The sequence below is a fragment of the Aquarana catesbeiana genome, linkage group LG06 (genome assembly GCF_042186555.1).
Source record: "Aquarana catesbeiana isolate 2022-GZ linkage group LG06, ASM4218655v1, whole genome shotgun sequence".
NCBI lineage: Eukaryota > Metazoa > Chordata > Amphibia > Anura > Ranidae > Aquarana > Aquarana catesbeiana.
Window position 1 is genome coordinate 285804246 of NC_133329.1, and position 27488 is coordinate 285831733.

Sequence of the window (27488 nt, forward strand, 5' to 3'; positions counted from 1 at the left end):
ATGCTCTGAAGTATAGCAATTAATGATTTTTTATTGAAAATCCTCCACTGTTCTATCAGTGGGACTGTAATGGTTAACATTTTGTGCTCTTTGTTGAAACCCCCTGTTTTTGTGTGTGTTTGTTTGGCCCAGGTCTGGTCATCTCCACCTGTAACCAGTTAAAGAGGAAGTAAACCCTGATGAGTTTACTTCCTCTTTGTTTCCCTGCAAAGGTAAAGCACAATGGGCTACTATGCATCGCATAGTAGCCCATTATGTGTCACTTACCTGACAAGGGAGCCTGCGATGTCACCGCTGTCCATTCTCCTCTCCATCCATCTTCTTTCTGGGTATCGCAGCTCTGGCGCTGTGATTGGCCAGAGCCGCGATGATGTCACTCTTGCGCATGCGTGCCACTAACAGCATGATCGCCGTTAGAGATGGCACACTCAGTGCGCCTGCACGCCGTTGTCTACGGCGCATGCGTCATAGACATCGGTGCCTGTCTTTTGGAAATATCTCCTAAACCATGTAGGTTTAGGAGATATTTCTTGCACCTACATGTAAGCCTTAATCTAGGCTTACCTCTAGGTAAAAGTGGTCTGTAAGGGTTTACAACCTCTTTAATGGGTTGTTTTTTTTAATTAAGTGAATTTTGCCCTTCATACCTCACAAGGGCTGCTTTCCTTATATATACTTGTTTTTAATGTCATTTTTTTTGCTTTTGATGAAGGCCTAAGGCCGAAACGCATCAGGATTGTTGGATGATGTTATTGTTGTAATGCTTAAATAAATATTTTCTATGGAGAAGCTGTCGATTTGCAGGCCTGTACTTCTTATGGTATTTAGAGGATCAAGGCTTGTCATTGAACTGGGCCTCTGGCTTTTGTCTGGCCTTGGAGATTGACATCTAGGAGTGAAGAAAGAAACTCTTCTTACCCTCAGAAAGGGGCAGCAAGCATTTTTTACATTAATGTTCTGCAGAGCAACAGCCAAAGAGTTCTCCTCATATTCACTGACAGTAGATCCATTCGGTAAATAAGGTGGACATTATGGACCAATTTGTCTATACAATAATGTAGGGCTGAAGGCATAAGTTCTAAGTGCTCTACAAATAAAGAACAGTAATGAGAGTATCTGTATCCTTTGACATTAATTTTGTCTATTCCACTAGGGTTTAAACAGACTTACAGTGTGGCTATGGCAGGTTGCAAGCCAGGACCTGCTAATGAAAATAATGATTTGAAAACCATTCCAAACGTGTATCAATGTCATCCTTAAACACTAGTGCGTCCTCAATAGTTATGGTAAGTTAAGGTGGGATATCACTGAATCCACAGTGGGAACACTTCTTGATGAAAATCTCCTCAAATGAGTATTGGTCTATAAAACATGTGGAAGGAGTGAATAGTTTGTCAGGAGGTTTCCAATCTCCATACAGAACTCCTTCAAATAAGGATTGTACTGGAAACATTTTGATACATTTTGGACTTCTCAGGAAACCCAGTCTAGTAACAGCACTTGTAGAAGCTACAAACTGTTCTCCCAATTTTAAAGTGTCATGCACCGCATCAATAAGAACCAAAGCAGCATTTTTAAGCCTGGGAGTTATGGCAGCTGTCTGCAGCTCTTCAGAGGCAATTTCATCCAATAAAGGATTGTGAGACTCTTTGTCAGAGGCTCAGAGGTCCCTATAGGTGTAGGTATGTCAGACAATGATTCTGGAGGGGACGGTGTATAATTACACTTACAGCTTCTGCTTTCTGAGTCAGCAATCATAGTTGCAGTTTGGCCTATAAAAACAAGCACAGAGGCAAAGATTTGCTTCATTGGTAAAGCAGAAGAGAGGGCCACACCTGAAGGAGCTAAGAAAGACTTTGAGGAGTATATTGACTCAAACAGGGGACAATAATCCAGGCTGTCAGCGTCAGGTCCCTGAGAAGGAATACTGTAAGTCACCCCAGAACTGTAAGTAGATCATGAGCTGGAGAGACCTAATGAAGCAGTGCTACTTCCCTTGCACATAAGATCCAAAACATTGCACTAAATAACAGAGGCAACTTAAATGAAAATATCAGACAAAAACCTTGGATACTCATGAACCAGCCGCTGAAAGCAGTAGAGGTTAAATTGCCAGAGGTGCCCAGGTCACTGCAGGCAGCAGCAAGAACTAATGAAGATGGGACTGTATGTCTCTTTCGAATAGGAGCAATCATTGGGAAATGATAATGTGGAAGTAGAGAGTTCATGTGTACACCAATCCAGTTTGTGATGCAGTAGTTAATTCTTCAGTGTGTTAACTCTTTCTGTATAAACCAACTGAAAAACAAGCTAATAATGACACTCAATGAATTCAATAAATATAGTGGCTCCATATGATCAAGCTACATGACCTATTCATTAAGAGACACAAGTGGCTATACCTGGAAAGCACTCTTCAGCTAACACAGTACATAGAGGTCTGGAAAGAAGAACCCAATATTTAAAGGTCACATTTTAACCTGAACCTGTAATCTTCGGTTCAGCATGGTCCAGGTGTAGCCTCTAAAGCTACTGCTTATTTTATGCCAATCTAGAAAGCTGCATAAAGAGCTCAGCTCATCAGCATATTGATAAAATCTTGACTGAAGAAAATAATTATCTTGAAAAAGAGAAAACTGCTAATAAATAGTTAAAAAGACATTCATTCTCCTAGAACAATAGGGGTTATACCAGATTGGCCACAGTTTTTTTTACATTTCCCACTCTCCAAATCCTCCTGTGGGATACAGTATAACCCAATTGTCCTTTAATACACAAATTCTTTGTCCCTTAATGAGTGAGAAAGTATTTAAAGAACTGAAAATAAACTGAAAATAGACTGAAAATAAAAGATCATAACTTAAAATCAACATCACTAAAATTAATTTTGACATTTTTTTTTTAAATTGAATATATTATACTTTACATAAAATGTTATAGGTACACTTAATTACTTTTTTCTTCTCCATGATGGTCAGAGAGGAACAATCAGTCATTTTACTTTAATTGTGCTTATAATTGAGGCTATTCATTGCATCTTCATTGCAAAATCAAGCTGAAAAGATTTCCACAAAAGCACATTTCCCTGTTATGAAAAATATTGTATATCTTCTACCCGTTTTTTTGTTGGCTGCCCTAAGAAGCATCAGTAAAAGTTAATTACAGTGTTTCTTCTATTTCATTTCTGTTGTTAACATCTGCCTCTGTACTCATTAGCCTTCGTGGCCTTAATGTTTCTTTTAAGGATATATCATCAACTTGCTTTTCGTCCTCCTCATTGGCCTCTTCCTGGATCCAATGTGGTAAACAGTCTTGATCTGAATTACTTCTAACATACCCTGGCAAATTTATATGTCCATCGGCTTGTTTGCTGACACTTCGACTGACTTTGCTGGAGATCAACACCATACGTGAGCTGGTTACCATATGCGATTGGCTGCTAGTGCTGTGTGTCATATTTGTCAAGACAGAGCCATACCTGAAGTTACCACAGTGTGTTGTGCTTTTCCAATCAAAAGCAAGATTCCATCTGGTCCATGTTTTCTTAATTTCTGTCTGTACCTGATTTTGTAAGAAATTGAACATATTTAGCTTATTAGTTATAATTTATAGGCATATAGTTTAAACGACCCAAAGTGCATATAAATCCAAAAACAAAAATGTAAGACATATAAGTGGAAGCTGTATTTTTTTTCCACAAGTACAGAAAATACTGTACCTAATGAGCTTGCCTGAGATACAGTGTCCCTTCCTGTGAGCTAAAGAGATAGCAAAAGATCAATATCTTTCTAGGCTAAACTACAAAATTTCATCATCCCAAAAAGTAAGGATAGATTGCCACAAATTTGTGGCAGTGTTGAATTTTAAGTCTGTTAACTTGCTGCCCATTTTCACTGGCAAGTTGTACACCTTCAGAGCACTGAAAGCACAAGTTGTAATTGACACTTTTACAATTTGTAGCAAATTTGCGTACCAAGTTTCTAGCAAGCGCAAAGTTGCAATGGTGAGTCTGCTGCAAGAGCTCTGCAAGTCTACAGCTGAAAATTCAGCCAAAATGACACCTGAGGTGGGATGACTGTTTCACAACATAACTGAACCAGAACTTGCAGCAAACTTGCAGAATGTTTGCAAAGAAAGTTGATCTGAAGCCATGCAATGGGGACTTGCTGCAATTGTGCAACAAATTTGTGAAGCCTGGCTATCAGTTCATCTGTTTAATTAACTGTTAAATGAGGGTACAAATTAGCATAATGGTGATTTTTTCACAGGTTTCTTAAAATTTTTACATGACATTGCAGTTACTTATGTGAGCAGTTGGTGCTTGCAAAGTGAGTGATCAATTATCATCCAGATCATCCAACATGATTATTGCAACCTGGGAATTTGACATGGTCAAATCATGGGAATTTTAATAGAGAATTTTTTCATTCATTTTTAGACGTTATATTGTACAGCATGCCAGGGATTGGTCCTGGACAAGCACTATATTTTGTTTTATTTAGATTATGGACCCTTTGGTTAAGGGACACTAGGGGGTTTAATGGATCATCAGGAAAGGTTTATATGCAGGTTACTTCACAGAGGACGTAGCAGTACTGTAGCAGTTTGGGAATGAGACAAAGGATCAGATAAAGCTTTAGAGCTGTTGAATTGCTGAGCATCTGTCTCTCTCCTGGAAACAAACAAAAATGTCTGGTAAAAGTCTTGCGTTGGTAAAACACTATTTTATGCTATTTATGCCAAATACAATCGTACTTTGTTTAGCTAGTGTGCTGAAGAAAAGCCATGTTTTCCATATGCTGATGGAAGCATTATTGTAGATTAGGAAAATATCTGTCTCTGTTTATTAAATAGTTGCACTGGTGATATGCAGTATATATATATATATAGTTGGTATAAAATTTGAATTAGAATTTTTTTTCTGACATGTTGGTGTTATATCATTCACTTGGATGTTATAAGTTGGGATAAAACAAAATACAGCTAGATAAAACAAAAACTGTGTCCGTCTTCATTTCAGACTGCAGAGTAACACATGTGATTATTTTGAAGGGGGTGATTCTTTTCTATACCCATTGTATATATTTTTTTTATAATTATTTTACCTTTTTTCTTCTTGCTGGCAATTAGCCAACAATAGATTACTATAGTAGTGATCCATTGCTGTACAGCGAGGCAGAATAAAGGCTGAATAAAGCTGTATATATATATATATATATATATATATATATATATATAAAGAGGAACGGAGGGGACAGCGGAGAGGCACAGAGGAGGAAAGAGGAACGGAGGGGACAGCGGAGAGGCACAGAGGAGGAAAGAGGAACGGAGGGGACAGCGGAGAGGCACAGAGGAGGAAAGAGGAACGGAGGGGACAGCGGAGGGGGACAGAAAAGGAGAGAAGAACGGAGGGGGACAGCGGAGAGACACAGAGGAACGGAGGGGGCATGGAGGATAATGCAGTGACAGTCAGCGGTGAGCGATCACCGCTGTGTCACTAAAGCAGCTGAAAGCCGCTGGGGGAGAAGCTTGTATCTCCCCCATGCGCCGATCACAGCTGACTTTTAGGTATCGGGGAAGCATCGGGAGCATTTGCCCGAGTACAAGTACTCGGGCAAATGCTCGGTATCGGTGCCGATACCGATACTAGTATCGGTATCGGGACAACCCTAATAACTATGAATAACCAATCATAAAAAAATAGCAGGATTTTTTTTTTTTTTTTGCAGAAGATTGGATGATTGAAGGGAGCACAGCTTAGCCTTTTAAAATTATTTCTATAATTCATGTCACATAATTTGGAACTGTACAGATATATTCCTGTTAATGTAGAATGTAAACAGATAAAAGAATTGAAACCACACAATAAAAAAGTCTGGAAAAGTTTAACAAACTCAACTCAGACATCCACCTACAATTCTCATTTGACATTTTGACATGATACCCGGTAATGTGAATGATAATTTAAGCATTGCATAAAACCTCATTCTGTAATATGCTTTCGCAACACCAGTACAGCTTAAAAGAAGCATATTTTTTCTGTATGCAAGTTATTATCAAAATCACGAAGACCGTATTTTCATACTTTTAATTACCTAGTAGCGATATACTACTTGAAAGAAAAATACTTTTATACATATTGGTTTATCAATAATTTGTGATTAAATGTGAATAGAATGGTTTGACATTCAGTCACATTCAGAAAAATTATGTACACCCCATGGAACATAGTTGAATAGGCAAACAAACTGTTATTCAAACAGTGCCTACAGTGAATAAGCACACAAAAAAATGTGCCTTTTTTTAGTCATTTATATCAATAGAAAAAACATATTAAAAATATCAATAGATGGAATAGATGTAATAGTGTACTGTGGAAAAATTAAGTACACCCTCTGCATGAAAAGTTGGTATTTCCCTCTTTAGCAGAAATTATTTCTTGTCTGAATTTTGTATAACTGCCCACCAGCCTCTGACGTCTAAAACCTTTGATCACTTCTCCATGCAAAATTCTTTGAGCTGAAACATTATTGTGGAGTAAATTGCCTGTTTCAAAATGCGATCATAAAAGTTCAATGGGAATTAAATTCGGGCTTTTGACTAGGACAATCCATAATCCGCTATGTCTTCTTTTTTGAGCCATTCCTTGATGGATTTCTAGTGTGCTTCAGATCATTACCATGCTGATTTACAGTTCAGCTTTAACCCTTTCATGACTAAGCCTATTTTTGAAATTTGGTGTTTACAAGTTAAAATCCGTATTTTTTGCTAGAAAATTTCTTAGATCCCCCAAACATTTTATATATATATATATATATATATATATATATATATTTTAGCAGTGAATCTAGAGAATAAAATGGAGATTGTTGCAATATTTTATATCACACGGTATTTGTGCAGCGGTGTTTTAAACGCAAATTTTTGGGAAAAGGGACACTTTCATGAATTAAAAAAAATCCAAACAGTAAAGTTACCCCAATTTTTTGTATAATGTGAAAGATGATGTTACGCCGAGTAAAAAGATACCAAACATGTCACGCTTTATAATTGCACGCACTCATGGAAAATCTATGGGACACGAACGTGAAAAATCAAAAGTGTTCATTTTAAAGGCTTATATGCAAGTTATTGCCATAAAAAGTGTTTGGGGACCCTAGTACTGCCCCAGGGGACATGTATCAATGCAAAAAAAGTTTTTAAAACGTTTTTTTAGAAGCAGTGATTTTAATAATGCTTAAAATGAAACAATAAAAATTAAATATTCCTTTAAATATCGTGCCTGGAGGGTCCCCTTAGTCTGCCTGTAAAGTAGCGCCTCTTTCCCATGTTTATAACAGTACTGCAGCAAAATTACATTTCTAAAGCAAAATATGTTATTCAAAATTGCTTGTGGCTGTAATGTATTGTCGGATCCCGGTGTCTTGCCGAGAAAGTTCCCCCGGCGGATAAGGACCCCACTCTACTGCGCAGGCGCAGCGCTTGCGCAGTAGGAACAACAAGGGAGCCGCCGAAAAGAGCCGAAGCTGAACACCTGAGTCAGCTGTACATGGTGCCTGCACACTACATTCTACCCTATGTCCATGTTAAAGCCCCACCATCCAAGTGGACACAGAGTTAGAATAATAATATGCTGAGCGCAGCGAGGCCGTGCCTGAAGCGTGGCGAGTGTAGCGAGACCGCGAGGGGCGTGTTTCAAACTGTTTTTTATTAAAATAGTATTTGCACGCAGGCGCTGCGTACAGCTGACTCAGGTGTTCAGCTTCGGCTCTTTTCGGCGGCTCCCTTGTTGTTCCTACTGCGCAAGCGCTGCGCCTGCGCAGTAGAGGGGGGTCCTTATCCGCCGAGGGGAACTTTCTCGGCAATATACATAAAAAATCATTGAAAAAAATGGCGTGGGTCCCCCCCAGTCCATTACCAGGCACTTCGGGTCTGGTATGGATATTAAGGGGAACACCATGCCAAATTTAAAAAAAAATGTTGTGGGGTTCCCCCCAAAATCCATACCAGACTCTTATCCAAGAATGCAACCTGGCAGGCTGCAGGAAGAGGGGGGGACGAGAGAGAACCCCCACCCCTCCTGAACCATACCAGGCTTCCAGATTCTGATAAGCTCCTAGCCCACAATCCCCCACAACCACCATGCAAGGGTTGTGGGGATGAGGCCCTTGTCCCCATCAACATGGGGACAAGGCACTTTGGGGGGGACCCCAAAGCACCCTCCCCGTGTTGAGAGCATGTGGCCTGGTGCGGTTCAGGAGGGGGGGCGCTCTCTCGTCCCCCCTTTTCCTGTGGCCTGCCAAGCTGCAACCTCAGATAAGGGTCTGATATGGATTACTGGGGGGACCCCCACGCCATTCTATTTTTTATTTTGGAGCAGGATTCCCCTTAACCACTTCAATACACTGTGTTATATAAACTACACAGCCTGCATTATATATATCAAATACACTGCCACTAACTGACCTGCCTACCTAATCTAGCTCAAACTGTCTCCGTCCACACGGTGCTATGTAAGCAGCCTTATATAGTGTGGGGCATGGACTTAGTCCCCCTGAGCCATTATTAGCCAAAGGCAGTTGACCACAATTGACCACATAATTGGTCAATTATGGTTCTCTCAGCAGAGCACACTGTGATTGGCCAAAGCATGCAGGTCAGGTGCATGCTTTGGCCAATCATACAACAATGCACTTCGATCGCGCAGTGCATTATGGGGCATTCCGCTGCGCTCAAATTTCCCACGAACGCCCCATAATGTTCGGCGAACACCCGATGTTCGAGTCGAACTTACGTTCGATTCGAACATCAAGCTCATCCCTAATGGCCACACATTCTCATTGAACACACTTTGATATGATGCAAAATGTATAGTTAACTTGATGACTGTGAGCTGTCCAGGACCTGAAGTAGAAACGTAACCTAAAATATGATATTTCCTTTACCATGCTTCACAGTTGTTTACGTCGTAACTCTACCAGACCCAGAAATCCACTTGTCTGTATGCTAGTCTGACGGACAAAAAAACTACACATGCTCAGAAGCAAATACGAAACTGAAGCGCTCGGTCTGGTAAAACTAGTGTTCATATTGTAGGTAGCACATTCCTCATACTGCAAATTCTGTGATCGTTGAATGCAGCGCATTAATTGTCTTCTTTATAATGCTAGAAGAACAAAGTTGTTTTGCTGTTCCTATTCACACAGAGTTCTCCCAAACTGATTTCTGGATTATTTATCTTGATCTCATGAATTATATTGTATTTGTTTTAAAAGCCATATCTCCATACTATATATACCATATGTTCACACAATTGTTTTTTGGAGTCATCTTTTATTTTTTTTTTCAAGATCTTTTTGTATGATTATTGTCAAAATTATTTTATCTTTATCTCCCTGGCACTTTTTGTAGGAAGGCGGAGAGGAGGCACTTGAGATTCTGTCAGGCTCCTACTGGGCCTGGCCACCTCCTGGCTGACACTTGGCCCGGCCACCTCCTGGCTGACACTGTGCTCGGCCTCCTTCTGGATGACACTGTGCCTGGCCTCCTCCTGGATGACACTGGGCCCAGCCTCCTCCTGGGTGTCCCTGGGCCCGGCCTCCTCCTGCCTGCCACTTTCCACAACTTCCTCCTGGCTGACCTCATCCTGTGTATAAAAAAGGGACATAGTTTTAGTTTTTGGTTTATCAATGACACACAATTTTCTTCTCATGACTTGCAAATTCAATGTTAATACATATATTAAAAGTATAGAAATCTGACACCAGCATTTTTTAAAGCAGGTGACAAACATTTTTGGCCACTACTGTCAATTGATATGTATACATCATTTTTTGGATAAAATCCATAATCAGTTATAACATCTAGTTAACATCATTAATATTAGGACACTAAATATGTCTCAAATTAATTTACCTGACTCCAAATGGTCACATCCGGTTCCCCAAGGATGGAAGACCCAGTTTGTTCCTCATCAGCCTCTGCTGGGGTGGAGGGAAGGGTGGAGGGAAGGGTGCATGGAAGGGTGGAGGGAAGGGTTGAAAGTGATGCCCTGGCTTCAGTCTGGTCATCAAGAAAATGTAGTTTCTTGTAGTACCACAGCCTGGGTACATATATACATCATCTGCTGATGCTCCTGATCTCAGGGAAAGATGGATCTTGTTATGCTCCCTCCTATACATATTTTGCAAGATCCCAATTTTCTTTTCCAAAATCTCCATGGATGCTTCTGGGATGAAAGTACAAATACCAGAAGTTTCTCCAGCGTTGACTTCCTTACTGTTTTGATGTAATATTTAGGGTGTTTGACCTCCCACAGATTCCTCATCTCCCTGTACTTATCAATTAAATGCTGACATAAATAATGGGTCCTTAAATTTGGCATTCATGTTTTCTGCAAAAGATAAGACACAAGACAAAAACACTAATGTTTCAGCTAAACCCTCATCATCTTATTCCAACATAGGCCTAATCAATCTTTAAGCAGTATAGGCTGCTTGCTACAAAGTTTACCAAAAAATTACCTTCGTTTCTGGTGTTACGGTCCTCTATCCTTTATGCACAGAATGTACAAATGACACGATGCATAATAACTTTTTATACACCGCGCATGCGTGAAACTCCGCCTGCGTCGCCTGCCCCTGACGTTCTTTTTTTAATGAATAGTCTCCACCCCCCTGGTCTCTATGCACAGAACGTACGTACGACACCTGTGTACTAACCTTTTATACACTGCGCATGCGTGAAACTCCGCCTGCGTCGCCCGCCCCTGACGTTCTTTTTTAACGAATAGTCTCTACATCTTCTCTCTACGGTGCGTAGTGGGAGAAACAATGACAGAGACACATCAGGTGTGTACTACCTCAGGTAGTGACAAAAGCCCAAAGCCCGGAACGCCCCGATCCGGGAAGCGGAGATTTAAGGCCTCCAATATGGCCTTTCAAGAGATGGTGGCAATGGTGGCAACTTTGCAAAAAAATGACTATGATGGGAAGTATGGACCATACGCCCGGCCTAATTTCCGCAAAGCCAAAATAATGGCGAAGGTGGTGAAGACCTTACATCTCCGTTTTGGAGTATGGCACTCGAAAGATCAGCTTAGGAAAAGATGGTCCAACCTCAAACTCTGTGAGCTGGATCAGTACAGATGGATCCATAAAGTGTTTAAAAAAAGTAAGTACTTGTCGTGTGTTCATATTCTGTTTATTACCTTGCATACTGCTCCATGTGCTTTTCTTTAACGTACGAGTTTAGACCATTTTAAACAATCGTAGAAAGCATTGTTCCATATATATATATATATATATATATATATATATATATACATATATATAGGAACTCTGCCCAAACAGACAATTTGTACACCACTTCACTACAATGTTTCATATTACTATTGCTGGACTCAAATATCTGTGTGCTAAGTATAGCTTTTGTTTCATTCACATAGGGGAGAAAAGACTCAGACAAGCTGAACCCAGTGACCCCCCACCGCAACACCCGAATTGGGTAATCAGCCCAAGCCCCACAGAGGATGTTGAGGAAGGAGAAGTGGGCAACATGGGCACCCCACCAGGTGTGTGTCTGACACACCAGCTTACGGGAATCTATGTATGGGTGCATATTTCGAGATACATTTTTTATCATCTATTTTAGGCAATCTGGTTGTGGAAGGGCAAGAAACAAGGACCAGCTCCACCCACGAGGATGTGTACGAAGTAGAGTTGGAGGAAGTAGGCGACATGTGCACCTCACCACGTGAGTGTCTGACACACCAGCTTACGGTAATCTATGTATGCCTGCATATTTTGAAATACATTTTTTATCATCTATTTTAGGTGATCTGGTTGTGGAAGAAGCAAGCACCAGCGCCACCCCCAAGGATGTGTATGAAGCAGAGGTGGAGGAAGTAGGCGACATGGGCCCCCCCACCACGTGAGTGTCTGACGCCAGCTTATGGTAAGGTAACCTATGTATTCCTGCATATTTCTAAATACATTTACTAAAGGAAAATACACTTGGCACTACAAGTGCTCTAGGATAACCTAGGAGAAAGCCAAAAAGAAAGGCAAGTAATAAATATAATTCAAGATTTTATCTGATCCTGATTTTTTAATTAAAAAAATTATAGATTCTGTGGCATTGCAATGGCTCCCCTACCCGTAAAAAAATCAACATATTGATCCCGAACTTGACGGGCACTTTGGGGGGCCAAGCCAGTACGGCCAGTATCCAGGCCCGTCAGAGGATTGTCGATAAGTCCGGCCTTAGGCCCAAGTGATACCATTTAATTGGTTGAATGTTTGTTTAAATAATTGTGCAGGATGCAGCACGCTAGAACAATGTGATTGAGTTTGTATTCTGCCATGTGGATAGCTGTCTGAAACAGGCGGAACCGGCTGGCCAGAATCCCAAAAGCATTCTCCACAACTCTTCTCGCTCTGGCCAGCAGAAAGTTAAAAACTCTCCTCTCCGGGGTGAGGCTCCTTTGGGGGAATGGCCTCATGAGGTGCTTCCTCAGACAGAAGGCTTCATCTGCTATGAAGACAAAGGCGAGTCCTTCCACGTTATTGGCATCAGGTGGCAATCCCAGGCCACCACTCTGGAGACGCTGGTAGAACTCCATCTGGGCAAAGACTCCTTCATCCGACATCTGGCCATTCTTCCCCATGTCAACATACAGAAATTCATATTGTGCCGACACCACCGCCATTAAGACAATACTATGGAACCCCTTATAATTAAAATAGTATGACCCCAAATGGGGTGGTGGCACAATGTGGACGTGTTTCCCATCTATAGCCCCTCCACAGTTGGGAAAGTCACAATGGGTGGCAAAATGGGATGCCACAGTCTGCCATTCCTGTGGCGTTTTAGGAAACTGGGGAATCAAAGAAGAAAAAAAAAATCATTAATTTTGAACATAACATTGCAAGCACATTACACTAAAAACATTATTGCCCAGCATCAGTATAACATTAATTGAAATCTTATTTTAAAAATAATATATAAAGGCCCACTTATCAGATTGCTCACCCCCTCTGATGGCACATTGTTAAATTTTAGGGGGGGTGTAAAATTATAAATCAAGTTTAAGGACACGCAGGGGTTGATTTACTAAAGGCTACAAGACTGTGCACTTTGAAAAGTGCAGTTGTTGCACTCTGCAAGTGCAGTTGCTCCAGAGCTTAGTAAATGAGGTAAGACTTCATGTTGAAAAGAGTACCCAATCACATGCAAGGGAAATTAATAAAACAACATGTTTGCTTGCACATGATTGGATGATGGAAATCAGCACAGCTTCTGCTCATTTACTAAAGCATTACTAAAAGGCATTTTGCAAAGTGCAACATATATTTGCTTTTAGTAAATCAACCCCACAGAACGTTTTTAAAAATTTTAGGGGGGGAGAGGATTCAAAATCAACTTAATGACACACAGACTATTTGGATGAATTTTAGGGGGGGGGGGATTCTAAATCAACATAATGACTTACAGACTATTTGGATGAATTAAGGGGGGGGTTTAAAAACCAACTTAATGACACACAGACTATTTGGATGAATTTTAGGGGGGGGATTCTAAATTAAGTTAATGACACACAGACTATTTGTGTGTCATTAAATTAATTTAGAATCCCCCCTAAAATTCATCCAAATAGTCTGTGTGTCATTAAGTTGATTTTGAATCCCCTCCCCCCCTAAAATTCATCCAAATAGTCTGTGAGTCATTAAATTAATTTAGATTCCCCCCTAAAATTCATCCAAATAGTCTGTGTGTCATTAAGTTGATTTTGAATCCCCCCTCCCTAAAATTCATCTAAATAGTCTGTGTGTCATTAAGCTGATTTAGAATCCCCCCCAAAATTCATCCAAATAGTCTGTGTGTCATTAAGTTGATTTTGAATCCCCCCCCCCTAAAATTCATCCAAATAGTCTGTGTGTCATTAAATTAATTTAGAACCCCCCCTAAAATTCATCCAGACTATTTGGATGAATTTTAGGGGGGAGGGGATTCAAAATCAACTTAATGACACACAGACTATTTGGATGAATTTTGGGGGAGGGATTCTAAATCAACTTAATGACACACAGACTATTTGGATGAATTTTTAGGGGGGAGATTCAAAATCAACTTAATGACACACAGACTATTTGGATGAATTTTAGGGGGGAGGGGATTCTAAATTAAGTTAATGACACACAGACTGTTTGGATGAATTTTAGGGGGAGGGGAATCTAAATTAATTTAATGACGCACAGACTATTTGGATACATTTTAGGGGGGAGGAGATTCTAAATCAACTTAATGACACACAGACTATTTGGATGAATTTTAGGGGGGATTGAACATCAACTTAATGACACACAGACTATTTGGATGAATTTTTTTGGGGGGGGATTCAAAATCAACTTAATGACACACAGACTATTTGGATGAATTTTAGGGGGGGATTATAAATTAAGTTAATGATACACAAACTATGTGAATGAATTTCAGGGGGGGATTCAAAATCAGCTTAATGACAAACAGACTATTTGGATGAATTTTAGGGGGGGAATTCAAAATCAACTTATTGACACACAGACTATTTGGATGCATTTTAGGGGGGATTCTAAATTAAGTTAATGACACACAGATCATTTGGATGAATTTTAGGGGGGAAGGATTTCTAAATTAATTTAATGACACACAGACTATTTGAATGAATTTTGGGGGAGAGAGGATTCAAAATCAACTTAATGACACACAGACTATTTGGATGAATTTTAGGGGGGATTCAAAATAAACTTAATGACACACAGACTATTTGGATGAATTTTAGGGGGGAGGGGATTATAAATTAAGTTAATGACACACAGACTATTTGGATGAATTTTAGGGGGGAGGGGATTATAAATTAAGTTAATGACACACAGACTATTTGGATGAATTTTAGGGGGGAGGGGATTCTAAATTAAGTTAATGACACACAGACTATTTGGATGAATTTTAGGGGGGGGGGGGATTCAAAATCAACTTAATGAAACACAGACTATTTGGATGAATTTTAGGGGGGGAGGGGATTCAAAATCAACTTAATGACACACAGACTATTTGGATGAATTTTAGGGGGAAGGGGATTCTAAATTAAGTTAATGACAAACAGACTATTTGGATGAATTTTAGGGGGGGGGGATTCTAAATTAAGTTAATGACACACAGACTATTTGGATGAATTTTAGGGGGGAGGGGATTATAAATTAAGTTAATGACACACAGACTATTTGGATGAATTTTAGGGGGGAGGGGATTATAAATTAAGTTAATGACACACAGACTATTTGGATGAATTTTAGGGGGGAGGGGATTATAAATTAAGTTAATGACACACAGACTATTTGGATGAATTTTAGGGGGGAGGGGATTATAAATTAAGTTAATGACACACAGACTATTTGGATGAATTTTAGGGGGGAGGGGATTATAAATTAAGTTAATGACACACAGACTATTTGGATGAATTTTAGGGGGGGGGATTCTAAATTAAGTTAATGACACACAGACTATTTGGATGGATTTTAGGGGGGAGGGGATTCAAAATCAACTTAATGACACACAGACTATTTGGATGAATTTTAGGGGGGGAGGGAATTCAAAATCAACTAAATGACACACAGACTATTTGGATGAATTTTAGGGGGGAAGGGGATTCTAAATTAAGTTAATGACAAACAGACTATTTGGATGAATTTTAGGGGGGAGGGGATTATAAATTAAGTTAATGACACACAGACTATTTGGATGAATTTTAGGGGGAAGGGGATTATAAATTAAGTTAATGACACACAGACTATTTGGATGAATTTTAGGGGGAAGGGGATTATAAATTAACTTAATGATACACAAACTATGTGAATGAATTTTAGGGGGGGGATTCAAAATCAGCTTAATGACAAACAGACTATTTGGATGAATTTTAGGGGGGGAATTCAAAATCAACTTATTGACACACAGACTATTTGGATGCATTTTAGGGTGGATTCTAAATTAAGTTAATGACACACAGATCATTTGGATGAATTTTAGGGGGGAAGGATTTCTAAATTAATTTAATGACACACAGACTATTTGAATGAATTTTGGGGGGGAGAGGATTCAAAATCAACTTAATGACACACAGACTATTTGGATGAATTTTAGGGGGGATTCAAAATAAACTTAATGACACACAGACTATTTGGATGAATTTTAGGGGGGAGGGGATTATAAATTAAGTTAATGACACACAGACTATTTGGATGAATTTTAGGGGGAGGGGATTATAAATTAAGTTAATGACACACAGACTATTTGGATGAATTTTAGGGGGGAGGGGATTCTAAATTAAGTTAATGACACACAGACTATTTGGATGAATTTTAGGGGGGAGGGGATTCAAAATCAACTTAATGAAACACAGACTATTTGGATGAATTTTAGGGGGGGAGGGGATTCAAAATCAACTTAATGACACACAGACTATTTGGATGAATTTTAGGGGGAAGGGGATTCTAAATTAAGTTAATGACAAACAGACTATTTGGATGAATTTTAGGGGGGGGATTCTAAATTAAGTTAATGACACACAGACTATTTGGATGAATTTTAGGGGGGAGGGGATTCAAAATCAACTTAATGACACACAGACTATTTGGATGAATTTTAGGGGGGAGGGGATTATAAATTAAGTTAATGACACACAGACTATTTGGATGAATTTTAGGGGGGAGGGGATTATAAATTAAGTTAATGACACACAGACTATTTGGATGAATTTTAGGGGGGGGGATTCTAAATTAAGTTAATGACACACAGACTATTTGGATGGATTTTAGGGGGGAGGGGATTCAAAATCAACTTAATGACACACAGACTATTTGGATGAATTTTAGGGGGGGAGGGAATTCAAAATCAACTTAATGACACACAGACTATTTGGATGAATTTTAGGGGGGAAGGGGATTCTAAATTAAGTTAATGACAAACAGACTATTTGGATGAATTTTAGGGGGGAGGGGATTATAAATTAAGTTAATGACACACAGACTATTTGGATGAATTTTAGGGGGAAGGGGATTATAAATTAAGTTAATGACACACAGACTATTTGGATGAATTTTAGGGGGGAGGGGATTATAAATTAAGTTAATGACACACAGACTATTTGGATGAATTTTAGGGGGGAGGGGATTCTAAATTAAGTTAATGACACACAGACTATTTGGAAGAATTTTAGGGGGGAGGGGATTCAAAATCAACTTAATGACACACAGACTATTTGGATGAATTTTAGGGGGGGAGGGGATTCTAAATTAAGCTAATGACAAACAGACTATTTGGATGAATTTTAGGGGGGGAGGGGATTCTAAATTAAGTTAATGACACACAGACTATTTGGATGAATTTTAGGGGGGATTCTAAATTAAGTTAATGACACACAGACTATTTGGATGAATTTTAGAGGGGGGATTCAAAATCAACTTAATGACACACAGACTATTTTGAATAATTTGAGGGTAAAAGAACTACAATGCAGCTGACAAAATGCATTAAGTGAGTAGACTAGGTGGATATGGGCCCAGCATTGCATGCTGGGGAGGTTAGTGAAGGCAAATATGCATGCAGGACAAAAAAGAGCATTAAAAGATTACAGCATGCATGAGGACAAAGGGGACATTCACACTATATTGCAATGATGGTAATTAGTGTTTGAGTAAAGAAATACATTACATTAGCAAACATTAAATACAATAAAATGTGATGTTAAAGGATAAAAATTCTTACCTTAATATAGTCCTTCTGCAGGACCTGAATTATGGTAGAACAGGTCTCTGGGATAATGATCCCCAGAGCCTGGGGGGAGATGCCTGTCGAGAACTTATGGTCCTGCAGGCTTCTCCCTGTCGCCAAGTAATGCAATGTGGTGACTAGCCTCTGCTCTGGAGTGATGGCTTGCCTCGTGCAGGTATCCTGCCTGCTGATTAAAGGGGTCAGCAAAGCCAACAAACGGTCAAAAACGGGGTCCTTCATCCGGAGAAAGTTCCTGAAATCCTCAGGATTATTCTCACGGATCTCACGGAGCAATGGCATGTGACAGAATTGGTCACACTGGAGCAACCAATTCTTCGTCCATGAACTCCTCCTCGCCCTGTTCATGGACTGGGCTTGGGCTGAAGAATGAACTACAGCACCAAGCACATACAATGCACAATCTCTACGACAAGTACGTACACGTAACATGACTTCAAAACAGTCGGCTGGTCAGAACGCACTTCACAGAACGCACTGAAGAACAGCAAGGCCTGTGAAGAGCGATCTGAAAATCAGCATAATAAAACACTGAATAACTCGAATGCAAACTGACCACATGCACTGAAAAGCAGATACAAACCTCACAAGCACAAACTGAACAACAGTTAAAACAATCTGAAAAATACGAGTCTCACAAGTGCGAATCGTCTCTCACCAAACTTCTACTAACACGAGATAAACACAAGATTAGCAGAAGGAGCCCAAAGGGTGTCGTACGAGCTATTAAACTTCTGTTTTATAGTCTCGTCGGACTTGGTGTACGTCACCGCGTACTAGGCTCGATCTATGATGTGCAAAAAGAATAGGATCATCTTAAATTTTTAAGCTAAGAGTAAATAAATAAAAACAATTTAAATTTTAAAAATCTGCAGGTACTTAAAAGCGGTAGCAAACTCCGCTTTTTGACTTGTACCTACAAGTAGTCCTATAATAAGGCTTACTGTACCTGTAAGTACAGTGAATGTCCTGTTTAGGAGGTATTCATTCACACCTGAAGCATCCAGTGATTTCACTGGTGCATGTGCACTGCATTCTGAATTGACAGCACACTGAGTGATTCAGAGCGCAATTCCATGCGCATGCGCAGGAGTGACATCATCTTGGCCCGGCCATTCAAACGGCCAGAGAGTGTGACCCCAAAAGGAAGATCGGGGAAAGATGGAAGTGCCAACAGCGGTGACAGGGCACTGCTGTGCAGAAGCCCCAAGAAAGATATAATACTAGTAAATCTATATGCGAGCCCTAAAACTGAACAATATACAAATAAAATGATAGGTTTTAGCCCCAGTGGCAGCATCATATTAAGTTGCAAACTGAACCACAATTACCCCACAATTACCCCTTTTCTTTCCCACAGATCCAAAATTAGTGATCCAAGTGGCCTACTAATTTGGGGTTTAGAAAAAGTGTAAAGACATTGGTAGGGTTGCAATATAAAAAAGAGAGGTGTCAAAACAAAAGAGAAAAAAAAGATTTATGAATTAAAGACCCTGATTCTACAAGGTCTTAATTTAGAATCTGATTTAAATTGCCTTATCAATAGATCTAAAAGTGTTTATCTGATCCTCTAGTTTTGATTCCCCTATGTTTAGTGTTAATTGTGGCAATACTTTTTATTTATATTACTTTTTATTACTTTTAGTGATGATTAATCTTAAGCTGGCCATGTGCCTCCTTTGGATCTGCTAACAGCTGTGAAGTGTAGAGACTTATGTGATTGGATGGAGGTTAATTGGATTGTGTAGGTTTGTCCCAATATTGCATGGTTTTGGTGGATACAGGTGAGATTGCATAACCAGATTGCAGTGTGTATGGCCACCCTTAGTGCACTATAAATAATATGAAACATTATAACTTTTGGCATGGTGATACAAAAGGGAGGCATACGGAGATCAGGAGAAAGGGGTTAAAGAGAACAGTCCAGATTGCAAAAGTGAGCAGTAGTAAGGGCAGGGATAGTTATTAGCCATTATGAATGTGGGCAGCTGATACCGTATACGTTAATATGATTGGGATAAAGCGGATAAATGGCAGAGTGCATCTCCAGTCTCCAAGCTTCTGAGGAAGTCTAACACATGTAACACATAAGGTAGAGACTGGTTAATGCAGTCCCAGGGGTTGTAGTGGAGTGATGAGACAAGACAGTTGTCCAGCTTTTAGATCAAGTAGGAAGCATAATGCCTCGTACACACAAGCGGACTTTCCAGCAGACTTGGTCCGACGGTCTTTCTGCCGGACTTTCCGGCGGACTACCTGAACGGACAGACTTGCCTACACATGACCGGACTTTCCGGCAGGCAACATCACCAGGTGACCACGCCCCCTAAAACGTCACAGTCCCAGCATGCCCAGGGACTGTGATGGCATAAGGGGGCAGGGTCTCCGCCTATATAAGTCACAACGGAGCGCTCAGAGAGCATTCTAGCCAGAGAGACCGTCGTGTCAACATCTGGAGAAGAGAAGAGGAAAGAAGCCAAGAAGACAAGAAGCCAGAAGTCCGGACCTCCGCTGGCAAAAGAGCAGCATGAAGACAGCGGAGGAGCCGGCAGAAGAACTGGAACACCAGGAGAAGAGGCCAGAGAGAGCGGAGAAGAACCAACCGGACGCCAGGAGAAGAGGAACCGGAGGGACCCCCGAAGCCGGAAGAAGACCCCCGAAGCCGGAAGAAGATCCCTGAAGCTGGAGGAAGACCCCCCGGAGCTGTCTAATAAATTATTTTAAAAACCTGTGTAGTGTGTTTTATTATTGACACTTTTTCCCTAGGTAAATGGGTAGGGGTACCATGTACCCTATACTCATTCACATAGGGTGGGGGGCTGGGATCTGGGGGCCCTCTTATTATAGGGGGCTCCCAGATTCCGATAAGCCCCCTGCCCGCAGACCCCGACAACTAACGGCCAGGGTTGTCAGGAAGAGGCTCTTGTCCTCATCAACATGAGGACAAGGTGCTTTGGGGTGGGGGGGCCCGCAGGGCGCCCCCCTCCCCCAAAGCACCCACCCCCCATGTTGAGGGCATGCAACCTGGTACGGTTCAGGAGGGGGGGCGCTCACTCATCCCCACCCCCTTTCCTGACCGGCCGGGCTACGTGCTCGGATCGGGGTCTGGTATGGATTTTAGGGGGGACCCCACACCGTTTTTTCGGCGTAGGGGGTTCCCTTTATAAGCCATACCAGACCTAAGGGCCTGGTATGCCCCGCGCTCGCTGCAATAGGAAAATTTGTTTTTCCTATTGCAGCGAGTGCGAGATGCAATACCCTGCCCTTGCGTCGTATCTGGTCCGTCGGACCAGCATACAGACGAGCGGGCTTTCCGTCGGACCAGCATAAAGATGAACGGACTTTTCGTCAGGAAAGATTTAACCACTTGCCGACCGCCTCACGCCTATATATGTGAGCAGAATGGCACGGGCAGGCAAAATCACATACCTGGTATGTGATTGCCTTCCCGCGGGCGGGGGGTCCTATCGGACCCCCCCCGGTGCCAGCGGCGGTCGGCTTTTGTCTGGCAGCGATCAGAGATGAGGGGGAGGCCATCCGATCGTGACCCCCCCTCGCGATCACTCCCAGCCAATGAGAAACATCCTCTGCCTCTGTATAGTACACAGAGGATGTGATATCATCTCTCCTCGGCTCGGCAGTTTCCGTTCTGGCGCCGAGGAGAGAAGACATGTGAGTGCACAACACATACACACACACACAGTAGAACATGCCAGGCACACTTTACACCCCCGATTGCCCCCCGATCCCCCCCAATCACCCCCCCCCCCTGTCAAACTGACACCAAGCAGTGTTTTTTTTTTTTTTTTTTCTGATTACTGCATGATGTCAGTTTGTGATAGTTAGAAGTGGTAGGGCAGTTAGTGTTAGCCCCCTTAAAATTAAATAAATAAATCAGCGCGTGTATGCAAAAACTACAAAGCAGCTGTACACCAGGGTCAAACAATCAAATCCCTTAGTTAAAATGTGTAAAAGAAGGTGCAGCGCTAGAAATAAAAAATAAAAAATAAACTTCCAGGAACAAGATGCGGAGATGTCAATAAAACTAAAAAACATATAGTCCTTCAGTAAAACATAACATACAGTCCTATGATTCAAAAATGAAAAAAAGCACCAATAATGTCCAAGTTATTCAGGACTATATGTTTTTTAGTTTTATTGACATCTCCGCATCTTGTTCCTGGAAGTTTATTTTTTATAAATAAACTTCCAGGAACAAGATGCGGAGATGTCAATAAAACTAAAAAACATATAGTCCTTCAGTAAAACATAACATACAGTCCTATGATTCAAAAATGAAAAAAAGCACCAATAATGTCCAAGTTATTCAGGACTATATGTTTTTTAGTTTTATTGACATCTCCGCATCTTGTTCCTGGAAGTTTATTTTTTATTTTTTATTTCTAGCGCTGCACCTTCTTTTACACATTTTAACTAAGGGATTTGATTGTTTGACCCTGGTGTACAGCTGCTTTGTAGTTTTTGCATACACGCGCTGATTTATTTATTTAATTTTGCTGTATTACAACTATCATTAATCTAGCTGCGGTATGAAAGTTTTCAATTATTTTGATAAAAGGGAAATCAAGATTAATGAAGTATTCTCTAGGAATCCCACGTTCGAATCCCATAATGACCTGCCTCAAACATTTAGAAAATTAGGTCATATTTATGAGAAAAAGATTAAAGCTTGGTGGGACATCACATCCTTTGAACAATATTTGGCGGCTAGACTTATTCCGAGACGTCTTAGGTGGGATTTGCCCCCCAATGATGGCCTTACGGATGTACAGTCTATGTCTGAATTGAGTGATTTTTTGTTAAAAGGGGTTTTGAGTTGCTGGAATTTCTTTTGATACGCAAGAGAAAGCGAATGACAGCTCTTGACTGTCAATCAATGAAATCACCCATAATATTGAATCTTTAAAGGATAGTGATGAGTTTCTGAGATTATCAGGAGAACTTAAAAATAAACTCATGAAATGGGATTTAGAATCTCAGAATAAAAAGAAGAAAAAATTAATCAGGGATTTTGATGACTTTAATGGTGGGGTGATTTTTAAATGGCAAAATACCCCCACCGTAGAGGATACTGCTCAGCCTATTCAGACTATTCAATCTAGGACTGGAGCTGTGCATTTGAATACTCCTCGTGTTAACCCTGTATATGAATATGATTCTCCTCGCGTAAATGAATCCCAAGCCCCTCCTAATAATAATGGGTATAGGAAATTTAACAACAAAAGAGGGAAAAATATGAGAGGGAAAGGGAGGGGAGGAGGTCCCAAGGCTCACGCTCGAGATATGAATTATTCTAGAGGGACATACCAACATGATCCTCCCTCTCATCGAGATGGGCATTCTTCCCAAAATGATAGGAGAGATTATTTTGACAGGGGATATCCCTATCAATCTTATGACAGATCTATTTCTACACAAAATAGATATGCTCCACTTACTGAGTACACCCCATATGACCACAATGATTTTTTAGACCAAAGGGGGGCACAGAGGAACCCCCCCTTGCAATACCAAGCAGCTCAAGGGGAACCTTGGAGACAGCCTGTACCATACACACCCCCAAACCCCGGTCCTCCCCGAAAGCGAAAACAAAGAGAGGAAGGAGAGGGGGGAAGCGAGTACAAAAAGTCCAGACCGTAGCAGGTAAAGGAATTTATAACCTTAGTCATGTTGTTCTGAATGAAGACAAAATCAAAGTTCTTGACCGAGGTCTTAAATTCGCCCCTATTGAAAATCTTAATAAATTTAATACTTATGTTAGTATTCAAAAATACGTAAGAACTCTTAATATGAAAAAATATTTTTTATCACACCCTTCCCAGGGATCTAAACCCTTGGCACAGAATTACTCTTCTCTACGAAATAGGTCTACCTTTAATCCTCAGATCTCCGATAATAAACATTTGGAAGTTTTCAAAAATATGGTTTCTAATGACCTAGAAAAATTACAGGTTAAGAGAGTGTCTGAACCACTGTTTATCAAGCAGGGCATTTAATCTCTGACGGACCGTAAGGACATCGTCATTCGCCCTGCGGATAAGGGAGGTGGGTTAGTCATTCTTAGTAAAGAATACTACCAAAATGAAATGTGTCGCTTACTATCGGACCAGGATACATATCAGGTTTTGAATAAGGACCCTATGCTTACCTTTAAGGATGAACTGCATAACATTATTGAGGATGGTAAGGATCGGAGGATCCTTAACAAAAAGGAAGCTTTATATTTGGATTCTTTATTTTGCAGAACACCTGTCATTTATTTTTTACCAAAAATGCACAAAGATGCTGTTAGACCTCCAGGGCGACCCATTGTTAATGGGATCGATTCTGTTTCTGCACGATTAGGACAATACATTGATTTCTTTTTACAGCCTCTAGTTATGCAAACTCCAGCATTTTTGAAGGATACCAAACACATTATCCAAATTCTAGACACTTTGAAATGTTCCCCTTCTACATTTTTAGTTACAGCAGACGTAAGTTCCCTGTACACCATTATTGGCCATCAGGATGCTATGGCTTCGGTAGAATGGGCTCTGGCCTCATCTTCTCTATCTGGTGGGCATCAGGAGTTTCTCTTAAGTTGTCTAGATTTTTGTCTCACAAGGAACTATTTTTGGTACAATAGAGAATTTTATTTACAGACCAGGGGTGTAGCTATGGGGGCTCGCTTCGCTCCCAGTGTGGCTAATATTTTCATGGCCCACTGGGAGGATGAGGCAGTATTCCTCCATCGCCCCCCTGAGTTAGTATGCTACAGGAGATTCATTGATGATCTTATCCTTATTTGGAATGGTGAAAGATCTAGATTGAATGATTTCATTGAATCACTCAATAATAATACAAGGAACATATCTCTAACATGGACCATTAGTTCCGAAAAAGTTGTGTTTTTAGATCTATCCATCAGTATTAAGCATGACCAGTTTATTCTCACCAATTACTTTAAACCAACAGATCGCAATTCTTATATTCCCCTGGGGAGTTGTCATCACAGCTCTTGGCTGTGCAACATCCCCAGGGGCCAATACATTAGGTTGCGCCGTAATTGTACTACCCTAGATGATTTCGTGAATCAATCTCAAGTCCTCTCTTCCAGGTTTGAGCAAAAGGGTTATAATAGATCTACCCTTGATGAAGAGGTGTCTAGAGTCATGTCACTAGATAGAAAAGAACTTATTGCTGGTTCCTCTAAGGTTCCTACTAATGATAATCACAATTTCAAAATGGTGTTGGATTATAACGTCCAAAACCGTAAGTTTGAGAGAATTATCCAAAAAAACTGGGCAATACTAAAGCAGGATAAAGTTTTGGGCCCTGTACTCCCTGACAGGCCCCAATTTATTTATAAGAAAGCCCCCACATTAAGGGACCGTCTAGCTCCTGGAGTTCTTAACCCGCCAGTCCCCACGTCAGATAAGCTTTTTTTCTTTTTTGGGAGGTTTCTATGCTTGTGGTAGGTGTGTCCCCTGCAGGCACGCCAAAGGGAACATCAAAAAAAGAAAAAAATTTTTGGCCTCAGCCACTAACCAAGAGTATGAGATCAGACAATTAATCATGTGCGACACGGTTGGAGTTGTCTATATGCTGGAGTGCAGCTGCGGGCTCCAGTATGTTGGCAGAACTTTAAGACCTCTACATGTTAGATTGGCTGAACATGTCAACAATATTAACCACTTCCCGCCCGCCCTATAGCGGATTGACGTCCGGGAAGTGGTTCTGTTATCCTGACTGGACGTCATATGACGTCCAGCAGGATAACATGCCGCAGCGCGCCCCCGGGGGGCGCGCATCGCGGCGATCGGTGGAGCGGTGTGTCAGTCTGACACACCGCTAAACTGATCTTGGTAAAAAGCCTCCGGCAGAGGCTCTTTACCACGTGATCAGCCGTGTCCAATCACGGCTGATCACGCTGTCAATAGGAAGAGCCGTTGATCGGCTCTTCCTCACTCGCGTCTGACAGACGCAAGTAGAGGAGAGCCGATTGGCGGCTCTCCTGGCAGGGGGGGTCTGCGCTGATTGTTTATCAGCGCAGCCCCCCCGCAGATCACCACACTGGACCACCAGGGATCGCCACTAGGACCACCAGGGAAGGGGCAACATGTGGGTGGCCAGGTATGTACCCCATGGCCATCCACATGTGCCCAGTGTGCCAAATCTGTGCCAATCAGTGCCCACAAATGGGCACTGATTGGCACAATTATGTTGCAGTGATGCCCAGCAATGCCACCCTTAGGGGCATCACTACAAATAAGCAATGCCATCAGTGCCACCCATCAGTGTCCATTCATGCCACCTGTCAGTGCCCATCCGTGCCCATCAGTGCCCATCTATCAGTGCCCATCTGTGCCCATCTGTGCCAACTATCAGTGCCACCCATAAGTAACCATCAATGCCACCTACGAGTGCCCATCAATGCCACCTATGAGTGCCCATCAGTGCCGCCTATAAGTGCCCATCCATGCCACCTATGAGTGCCCATCAGTGCCGCATACCAGTGCCACCTATCAGTGCCCATCAGCACCACCTATCAGTGCCCATCAGTGCCGCCTATCAGTGCCCATCATCAGTGCCCGTCAGTGCCACCTCATCAGTGCCACCTCATCGGTGCCCATCAGTGCCGCCGTATCAGTGCCCGTCAGTGCAGCCATATCAGTGCCCATCATTGAAGAAGAAAACGTATTTATTTACAAAAAGTTTTAACAGAAACAAAGAAAAACTTGTTTTTTTTCAAAATTTTCGGTCTTTTTTTATTTGTTGCGCAAAAAATAAAAACCGCAGAGGTGATCAAATACCACCAAAAGAAAGCTCTATTTGTGGGAACAAAATGATAAAAAATTTGTTTGAGTACAGTGTAGCATGACCGCGCAATTGTCATTCAAATTGCGACAGCGCTGAAAGCTGAAAATTGGTCTGGGTGGGAAGGTGTCTAAGTGCCTGGTATTGAAGTGGTTAAGGAAGGCCTTAAGACCCACAATGTGTCCAGACATTTTAAGGCTTTTCATCAACAGAATCCGAGGGGTCTGAAATTCTGGGGCATTGAAAGGGTTACTAAGCACTGGCGGGGGGGAATTTCATTAGACAATTAAGTAAAAGAGAATCCTATTGGATATATGAGACAAGAGTAATGTGCCCTGAAGGGTTAAACGTAGAGTTCGACACAAACTGTTTTATATCTGATCGATAATTATACTTTTGAACATGTCACTTGTGGAATTTTTCATAATTTCTCAATGTTCATATTCTCGTTCTGGAGCAGTCGGTAACAGCGGTTGAAGGATGTGATAACTGACATTTATTGTCGAATTGACATATATATTTTATAAGAAATTATCGTTTTGAAAATGATATGCTAATATATATTTGGCGTTTTTTTTATATGTTCTTATGTAGATAGAACGTGGGGTTTTCATTAAATTGTCCATGTTTTTATATTTTATTTATTTTTTATTTTTGCTATTTATATACTGTATTTGCCCATATGGTTGAATTATAAGCGACAAGCACACATGGATTAGTTTCCGCTTGCCCTGTTTGCTGTATCAGGGGACATTTCCGGATTCTCCTCTTCTATGAAGTGTTTACCATCGCTATGGCAACTCACCTCCTTATAGCGCGGGTGCCCACGTAGTCTCGTCATC

At 41.0% G+C, this 27488-nt stretch overlaps 1 protein-coding gene across 1 annotated transcript in view; it reads right to left on the bottom strand.

The window, feature by feature from the left end:
• Positions 1 to 1901: 1901 nt before the first annotated feature.
• PTH2R (parathyroid hormone 2 receptor) overlaps positions 1902 to 27488 on the bottom strand; it is a 1009699-nt gene continuing 984112 nt past the window's right edge. Inside the window, exon 13 of the mRNA XM_073633425.1 lies at positions 1902 to 3561. Coding sequence (XP_073489526.1) covers positions 3160 to 3561 — 402 coding nt within the window. The 3' untranslated portion in view covers positions 1902 to 3159. The remainder of the gene's footprint in view (positions 3562 to 27488) is intronic.